Consider the following 9,967-nt stretch of genomic DNA (forward strand, 5'->3'; position numbering starts at 1 on the left):
ATGCAGCAGTACAAACAACATCAGCAGATCTATAGCGGTTACAAGTTCAAACATCGTCGAAATATTAATCATAGACTTGATAATAAAAATGATAGCAACAAAAGTGACAATAATTATCCCAGCAACAACCACAACAACAATTACAATAACAACAACAACAAATACAATAACTTTCCATCTCATGAACAACAAAACTATCAAACAGAGCAATTCCACAACCGTCAGCTGCAACTACATTCAAGACCCTACCAAAAAGGTCACCATCAAAGTGATTCTCCACGTCCAACAACAAACAACAACAACAGAAATATAACGGTTTACAACTTCAACAACAACAACGACGACGACGACGAGAACAATTTCTGTCTTATCCATGTCGACGTAGCCATTAAACCAATCGAATACTTCAAAATCATCCGATGCGTCATCCAGCTACTCGATATTAACGACAATGTACCGATCTATTCGCCAAGTCAGTTCATCCAGGAGCTGTCCGAATCCTCGCAACTGGAACAGGGATTCGTTATTCCCATTCCGAAAGATCCGGATTTGGGCCGAAACGGAGTTGTCGGATACGAACTGATTGTGGAAGATCCAGATGACGATAAATTCAAATTGAAGGTTTCGCGTTCATGCTGCCTTTTGCTGTAATCCCCTTTCCAACTCTCATTCATTCTTTTTTACTCCCCTTTCGACAGGCTATCACAAAGATGGACGGATCGACGGAAGTAAAGTTGGTGCTGACGTCACAGCTTGATAGGGAGGTCAAGGACACGCACAATGTCAAGGTCGTGGCCCACGATGGGGGCGTCCCGTCAAACAGAGGTGTCCTTGAGGTAAATGCCATTTGTTTGAGTATGATTTCTTACAACGTCTGTGTGAGGTGTAGTGGTTAAATGAGTGGATGTATGTGATACATTCATGTGCTTTCTGGTGTACTATGTATGTACGTTGAAAGCAGTTTTGGATTGTTCGTCTTCGGAGATACATTTACGTCAGTGAGTTAGCTGCAGGACACGCATCATATTTAAATTCTTAATGAACCATCCTACCATAAATTAATTAAACCAACTTTTTCTTGTATCTTTCGAAATCACGTTCTTCTTTTAATCCAACTTTTACATTTTTGTTCCAACGCTAATTTTTTTCGTAACATTTTTACCGTGCATGTGTTTAAATATACATACCTACCGACTGATGAACAACTGTTCGTATTATCCATTGCGTTTGAAAGAAACACCTTTGTCTTAAAATTGATCGTAAATAGTTTTATCTGATGTTGATAATCTTTCAAATATTTGCAAAACTTCAATTTATCCTTGTTCCTTCATCGCTTCCATCTTAGTCTACTCATATCCCAGCCTACTCTCTCTAGAATCTAACTGCTTATTGCAAGAAAGTGGATGTAACCGAGATATTTCCATAAAATGTAACGCTGCCAAACACATCAAACAGACAAACATTTTGTAAATGAACACGGGCCCGCACACACAAACAGCAACAACAGCAACAACCATAACAACAACAACAGCAACAACCATAACAACAACAACAACAGCAACAACCATAACAACAACAGCAACAACCATAACAACAACAACCATAACAACAACAACCACAACAACAACAATAACCACAACAACACACAGGTAACCATAGTTGTACTGGACAGTAACGACAACGTGCCATCGTTCGAGCAGACGATATACGACATCAGCGTGACCGAGAACACGGCGCGCGGCACTGTGGTTCTTAATGTACTGGCCAGAGATAGTGACTCAGGTGGGATTTGTTCGCCGGCTGGATGGATTAATTTTTCATTTTAACGATTATTTATTCGTTCGCTAGTCGTAGTAGTATTGAAGTCTGAGTCTTTTTTTATTTCCTTTTGGCTTCTTTAGTTTTTTCAGTTGAATGTACAGTTATTTCTTTTTCAATTTGTGTTTCAACTTGCAGTTTGATTTTTAGTGGCTTACCATCGAATGGTGAGCCGCCTTCAGACGTGTAGTATTTTTTGGCTTCAGAAATTTGACTACAATGATATAACTTTTTAAAGTTAACAATTCAAACTGTTGGTTGATAGTCAGCGTGAGATATGCTGGTTTATATCGAATAAACAATTAAATCGTAATCCATAAAGATGTATAAACAAATATCTAACAATTGATCGAGTGATTTTGAATAATTTAACACCCACTCAACCATTCAATTCATTTTAATACTAAAAAGTTAGAACTTGGGCAATAAATAAAAGCAATGAACATTAAATGTGCATCTCAAACCAGCCATAAAATGCACACAAACCAACCAATTTAACTCCGAATCACTTAATTTCAACACAGGACTGAATGGCGAGGTCATGTATTCCTTCGCCCCCAGCACTCAAAATATGTACGGTGACCTTTTCGAGGTTGACCTGAAATCAGGTGATGTCAAGGTGAAAGGTCTGATTGACAGGGAGGTCACCAGACTGTGCCACCTCATCGTCCTGGCGACCGATAACGGCACACCTCCACTCCAATCGGAAGTAGCCGTCAAGGTACTACCATGTTGGTGCTATTTATAGGTACTACCCTGTTGTTGGTGCTATTTATATCTTTCCATCCATCATGATGAAATTTATATTGGGGAGGTTGACCTTGAATGAAGAATCAATTTGCAGTGCGTTCATGTGTCTCATCCGGCATTAATATTAATACGTTGCAGCCGTTTCTTCTTTCCATCTAATTTGCGTTATTTCAACACAGAAAGTTTTATTACATTTATTCATATTGTCAGAGCATTCTTGTTCATTTATTTTTATTCATTTTTATTGATTTTTTATTCATTTATTCATTGCATACTTAAATACACGTTACACAACCAAAATACAATTTATTTTACTCCTTCTATTTTTTTCCCCAATTAATGAAAACGCCTCCAAGTTATTACAGTGCCGTATTACGTCAGAGTCATCAACATTATCAATATCTCAGATTCAAATGCAAACCTTTCCCTTATCGTTTTTATAATCATCGTGGTCATCATCATCACATCATCATCACATCATCATCACATCATCATCACCATCATCATCACCATCATCATCACATCACCATCACATCACATCATCATCACCCTTACCAGGTAGTGATTGACGACCAGAACGACAACGCCCCTTCCATAAGTATCAACACGTTAGCAGAAGTGAACGCACAGGCAGCCAGCGTTCTGGAAAATTCTAAGGCGGGAGATTTTGTCGGTCACGTGATCGGGAACGACGCTGACGCTGGCATCAATGGAAAATTTAATTGTAGTCTAAGTGGCGGCTACAGATACTTGGAAGCCGAGAATGATGAGGAAGAGGGTGACGGTGGATACGAAACTAATAACACAGGCGACCTGAGGGGTAAAGGTCAAATTAAATACAGGAAAAAACAAGAGAAAGTAGAATATTTCAGGCTGAAGAGGATGTTCAACGGCGAGTACAACATCATCACGTCCTCTCCAATCGATCGCGAACTCTTGAAAAAAACATCCTACCAGCTCAGCAATCTCTACAGCACAATCAACGTTCCGCAAGATATTTCTACTGGTACCTCAACCGGAAATGATGTCTATTTCCGGTTGCTTATATCTTGCCAAGATTTTGGAAATCCACCGCTAGTATCGGAAAGACAGTTCTTTGTTTTCATTAGTGACGTGAACGACAACAACCCGATTTTCGACCAGTCCGTTTACAAGTTCAACGTCACCGAAAACAGCCCATTTGGTTTTCCGGTTGCCACGGTCAGAGCGACAGACATCGACAGCGGAAATAACGCCAAAGTGACGTATTTAATTATGAAAGAATCACGTCACGTGATCATCGTTAGTCAGGATCAATTTACAAAAACGAAAGGAAACAAAAGGCAGAAGCATCAGAAACAGCAGGAAGCTCCGTTCGCGATTAACTCAAACAGTGGAGAAATTACACCAACCACCTTGCTCGATTATGAGGTCATCAAATCAATAACATTCAAAGTAGGTCATCGGTTTTTATAGAAAATCGGCGTCCGTCTGTGTTGAATTTAATAAAGACGGATTTGGTTTTGAAATTACTGTATGTCATGGTGATACTTTTATTCTCATGAATCCTTATAATTTTTTTTCAACATATTTATTCAACCTTGCCATCTATTCCGTGATTTAAGTATTTGCCAACACAAATCGTACATTTCTGTTTTTAGTAGCGCCATCATTAGCAAAATGTTTTCTAAACTAATTTACCAGGTTGTCGCCAAGGACAATGGCACTCCAGCACTTTCGGCCACAGCAACAGTCGTCGTGGAGGTCCAAGACGCTAACGATCACCCACCCATTTTTACGGTGCCTACCTTTCAATTTCAAATCTCAGAAAACCTTCCACCGGAATCGGAAGTAGGTTATGTCAGCGCCCTTGATGCCGATTCAGAATTGTTCAACAAATTTTTTTTTTCTATACTCGAGTGCGACGGCAAAAAGTACGACTATGATGTGGACGACTATGATGGAAATTTAAATGGCGAAAAGATTGGTGAAAAAAATGATGAACAATTTTTCGGCAGCGACGACGAAGAAAACAACGACAGCTACGACGATGCCTACGAGGCTTCGAACAGTTTCCTAAACGAACCACTGAAAAAGACAATTGCCATCAATTCACTTTCAAAATTCGTTAAAAATCAAAACATAAAAAGTGACCGAGAACTTAAAAATCATCAACAGCAAAATTTGCATTCTTCACAACGTTCAAAAAATGTAACTTGGACTCCAAAATATCTCCCTAAATTTAAAATCGACAAATCAACCGGTCTCATAACAACAAGAACACTTCTGGATAGAGAACTTGCCGACAAACACGTCATCATAGTAGCTGCTGTCGACAGCAATGACATTACATTAACGTCATCCACCACAGTTGTTGTCATGGTGAATGACATGAACGACAATCCACCAAAATTCATCTACCCACCCACTTCCACGGCTACGATTATCCTACCCGAACCGTTATTAACCGGCAGGACGATAGCCTCGTTAACCGCAGTCGATGCAGATCTCGATTTGAATGGAGATGTCAGATATTTTGTCGTTCAAGTTACTGAATTGTTTCTGAATAAATCGATGAATGAAAATAAAATTGATTCGATATCTCTAAATGCTACTAGTTTAAAACTGCAGAATATAACAAAACAACAAAACGAACACGAAGTGCAAAAATCTGAAGAAGAACTACGAAATAACGAATCGTTATTCATTATCGACCCGGCAACCGGTCGGTTATCATCCAATACCGATTTTTTCGTTCCAACCTTGCCGGGTATATCGGATACGATCAGGAATCGTACATTTGCATTGCTAATTCTCGCCAGTGATTCCGGAACTGATGTTTCACTAAACACAACAACGATCATAAAAGTCGTTATCGTGAAACGAGTCCTGGGTGACGACAACGCTCCAGAAAGTTTAGAATTCTACACAAGCTCTGATTGGGGCGGAGGATATCGGTATTTTAACGGTTTGTCTCTGAACGAAAGCACGGCATCATGGGTTGTTGTCATCTGCGTTGTTACAGCGTTTTTGGCGGCTGTTCTGCTGACCGCTATAATCATCGTCAGCTGTCGCAACGGCGATTCGGACGATGTTAATGGGAGAGATTTTACGAGACGAGACATTGAAATGACAAAAACTGTCAGTCATCTGAACTCACTGACCGCTACTTACGTATCGACCGACGGATACAAGACCGTTCTGTACGCTGGAGGTGTGAGAGGATGTGAGAATGAAGAAAATAAATTATTAAATGTTAAATATATGCCGAGGTGTGAGGATGATTGTGACGACGGTCCGCAGAGGGATGGATGCTTGAAAAAAATTTTTAAATCAAAAAAGTTTTAACGCATATTTATTAAAAGAACTATATTTGTTAAAATTTTCTTCTTTTTTAATATCTTTTTATCATTTTATAACTTACTCACATGAATAACCACCTCGAGCCAGCCACAAGTTCAGACATTGAAATTTGTTACATTTGGTAATAACAGCTTTTGTTATCTGGTTGAGAGCGGATATTTTTTTTAGGATATCACGTTGTTACTCACCTGCACGTTTTTGTTAACGTTTTGACTTATAAATATACTACAGAAAATATTCAGTGGGTAATATTTATATAAATTTCAACTCTCAGACACCAATTTAATACTTAGGGACATGCCTACTTTTTAGACAAAATTCATCGTCACATTGTAAACAAAATACATTAAAAATGTTTAGAATTTATAAAATCATTGCAAAATAGGATTTATAATATAGATTAATAATTAATTAATTACATAAATTAGTATAGCAAACTACTGTTATTGTCACTTGCACTATGGTCAAGTTATCGATGTTCCATATGGCTTAAGATTTCTGGTAGATACACACTGTTTCAATTCAAACACAGATTCGTTAAAACGTTTATTTGAATGTTAACAAGTCACAGAATGCACAAAGATAACAAATAATCAAGATAATAATAATTAATTGAGATTATTTATATAGCGCAAATCGACCATTCCAACGGACTTAAACACCTACAAAATTAACGGAGTTTTTTAAAAAATGACAATCTGAGATATTATTTTTTATTTTGAAAATTTATAAATCAATTATTATCACAAATAATTGACAATTTCATTTCATTTATGTATTTTCTAAATCCAACATTTAAATCTAAATTAAACCTTAATTTTTATTTTTTAGAAAATAATTAAATATCATTTTGAAGGTATTTTGAAAGCGCGAGTGCACATATTACGATTGAGTCAAAATTAATAAAACATATTGCTTTAAATCAGCTAAAAAAAACAATTTAAAATAACGTTAACATATGTTTGATAACCAAATAATATCCTAATAATTTCATACGACTTCATAAATATAACTTACATGAGAAAAACATTTTAATTTCAACAATTACAACATTAGATTGAAAAATAATAACTTCTTAAATGCTTCAAATCCAAAGACAGCGATGATGATCCTGTCTACAAAAAGCATCTAGATTTCCATTCAGTCTGTCCTCTTAACATATGACCAGAATCATGAAAGAGTGCACCTAAATTGAAGGAAAACTTGGTCTGAGGTTGGTGTGAAAAGAATTGTTCTAATTGAATCATAACATTTTTATATTATTAATATTAATTTCAATATTTGTATACAGATCATATATACATGGAATAGAATGGAATGCCGTCAGAAAAATTGATATGACTTAAAATAAAAGTTCTATGTTTTATTGTCGTTGCATTTGTAGATATGCGCTGCTGTTGGTAGGATTAAATCGAATCGCAGTTCACTCGCCGTCGCTGCGATTTGCACGGACAGTCCCGTCTCGATTGGCGAAAGGAGTTTCATTTTCACTAATTTTGTTTTCCGTTTCAAAGTCGAGATGAGTGGAGATAATAATTTCGAGCAATCGACTCTGAACGATAAATCAGTGGCAAGTGAGGATTTCTCCGTTTACCACACCGATGGTCCTATCGACACCATTCCTACTCCTAGCCGACAGATGGCCGACACTTCACTGTCCTCCAGCGTTCACGACGACTCGGCTCACGCGACCAACGACGACGACGACGCGAGTTGGTCGGCGGAGGAGGAGGAGGAGGACAACAACGGCGAACTGCAGAGGCAGAATGACGACGACTGCAGCGCGTCGAACGATGTCATAATAATTGCTCAACCGGATCAGGAGTTCGAGGGTCTAGAGGACGGTACCAAGGCAGCCCCCGAGGTGACTGTTCAGGAGTTTTCAATTCCCTCTCAAGAGCTAATCAATAAAATAGTTCAACAGGTGGAGTATTATTTTTCTGATGAGAACATTGTTAAGGATGATTATCTGATGAAGCACATAAAGAGGAATAAACAGGGGTTTGTTAGTTTGAAGGTCATTTCATCTTTTCATAAAATGAAGAGGTTGACAAACGACCATAGAGTCGTAGCCTATGCATTAGAACACTCGTCGAAAAAATTGCAAGTTAGTGAAAATAAAAATAAAGTCAAGAGGATTGATCCACTGCCGAGGACATCTGACAAGATGTCGGCTGAAGATTGTTCAAAATCCGTCATTGCCACTCCAGTTTTGTCCACGTCAGTTGAGGAGCTGAAGAGGTCGTTCGAGAAGTGTGGCAAAGTTCTTAGGGTGAGGATGACGATTGATAGTCCTTCATCATTTGATTAACATTAAATTCTATTTACATTGTTTCATTCATTTACTTTAATTGGTTCAAAAAAAGTTTTATTTTAACTAACTAAGCAGCAAATGTAAATTGCTTATGAATATTTTTAAAGGAAAGAATGTTACATTTTTTAATAATGAGTGAATCTGTAGTAATTTTTATACATTCAGGTCAGCGTCTTCACAGACGACAACTTCCCGCCATGGCTGAAGACCATTTTGAACAAGAACCGAACCTACCACCTGCCATTCGCCATCGTCGAATATGACAACATCGAGTCGGCCGGCATGGCGAGCAAGGTACTCACGAACACGTCTGATTGGAGGAGAGGAATGAAGGTCGATGTTCTGATGAAGCCAGCAAAAAATAAGCCAGAGAGTAAAGAAAAAGAAAATAAGCAAAATCTAGGTAACTATGTTTTAATGTTTTTGAATGAATGCAAAATTTTAACAATCTTTCTTTTTTTGTTATTTTTTAAATTCTCATTGACAAATGTCAACTGTCACTCAATAAATTTCAAATCCTCGTCAGGCGATCCTGTGAAACCTCAAAAGAAGAAGAAGAAATCGAAGAAGAAGGACCAGCAGGCAGCAGCTCACCGGATTGCTGAACTTCAAACGACGATATCTAGTAGTGGTTCCGACCTTGACAAGACCACCACTGGCACTCAAGTTCAACCGGATCGGGGTGGCATCCCAATCCCCACCTCTCCAAGGCAGAACATCAACTACAGCAAATCATTCGGTTGCAGTCCCACAAAATCGGGAGCTCATCAGCACAGTCAACCACAACATCTCATTCCTGCAACCAGGCACGGAGGGCTGGCAAAATCACCCCTGACCTACGAACTCGAAGATGGAACTCGTTTGAGGTCAAGTTCCTTCGGCCCTCTCTCATCCAGTCCTGGCAGGTGGCTTCAGAAAAAACTTCAAGTAGGTGGTAGTGGTGGTGGTGGAAGTGCAAGTGCCAGCATAACAACTGTAGTTACTGCTGGCTTGACTGGTAGCAGTGAACACTATTTATCTGCTGCCGCAACCACCAACACCGCTACCAAGGAGGAACAGAAAACTGAATTTTCGCACAAGAAATTCACAGAAGGGCTGATAAGGATGCCTAGAGGACCTGATGGTACCAGGGGGTTTCGTTTGAAGAGGACCATAGTCCAGTAATGTGATAGTTATGCTATTGTACATTTTTTATTTATTGATCGACTTCTTCATCTGATATCTATGTGAATATATTTCTCTATCTGTCTATCTATCTATCTATCTATTTATCTATCTATCTATCCTTATCTGTTTGCGTGTCATATGATGCTTTGATTCCAAATTCCTAATCTTCATTGTTGGTGTACAAATAAATAATTGTCTTATGAGTATGTAAATGTCTTATGAATATGTAAATCTGTCCTTTTGTTATCATTCAGTAACTCAATTTTGTTGTTGTACTTGATTCTCATTCATTCATTCATTCAGTTCAATAGAAAGAGAGAGAAAGAGAGGTTGGGAGCGGGTGAAAGAAAAAGAGAAATGAATGAATGAATGATGTTAATTTTTCTAGTTAACTTATTACATATGCAATGGAAAACTGAATAAAAAACAGACTGCAGCAATGACGGGCGTGTATGTATGTATGCACGCACACACCTACGTACGTGCATACATTCATATGTGTATAGTATATATTATAGCATATATATATATGTATATATATTTGTATGTGTGTTTGCATTGGTGTATATTGATTTG

The 9,967-nt window shown here is 38.1% G+C and overlaps 2 protein-coding genes across 2 annotated transcripts; both read left to right on the plus strand.

Annotated features, from left to right (window-relative positions):
- HELRODRAFT_69804 (hypothetical protein) lies at nt 1–5,091 on the plus strand (the record flags this gene model as incomplete). Its single annotated transcript, XM_009030614.1, has 10 exons — nt 1–621; nt 699–836; nt 1,650–1,782; nt 2,343–2,533; nt 3,127–3,301; nt 3,422–3,574; nt 3,626–3,835; nt 3,917–4,002; nt 4,252–4,407; nt 4,726–5,091. Coding segments are annotated over 10 exons (2,229 nt in total), but the record flags the coding sequence as incomplete, so codon positions are not given.
- Nucleotides 5,092–7,798: 2,707 nt separating this feature from the next.
- Nucleotides 7,799–9,456, plus strand: HELRODRAFT_95981 (hypothetical protein). The gene is made up of 3 exons (XM_009030731.1): nt 7,799–8,182; nt 8,390–8,627; nt 8,751–9,456. Exons 1-3 carry the CDS (start codon nt 7,883–7,885, stop codon nt 9,386–9,388), a joined length of 1,176 nt encoding a protein of 391 aa, XP_009028979.1. The 5' UTR covers nt 7,799–7,882; the 3' UTR covers nt 9,389–9,456.
- Nucleotides 9,457–9,967: the final 511 nt, after the last annotated feature.

The sequence above is a fragment of the Helobdella robusta genome (genome assembly GCF_000326865.2).
Source record: "Helobdella robusta unplaced genomic scaffold HELROscaffold_7, whole genome shotgun sequence".
In the NCBI taxonomy this organism is placed as follows: Eukaryota; Metazoa; Annelida; class Clitellata; order Rhynchobdellida; family Glossiphoniidae; genus Helobdella; species Helobdella robusta.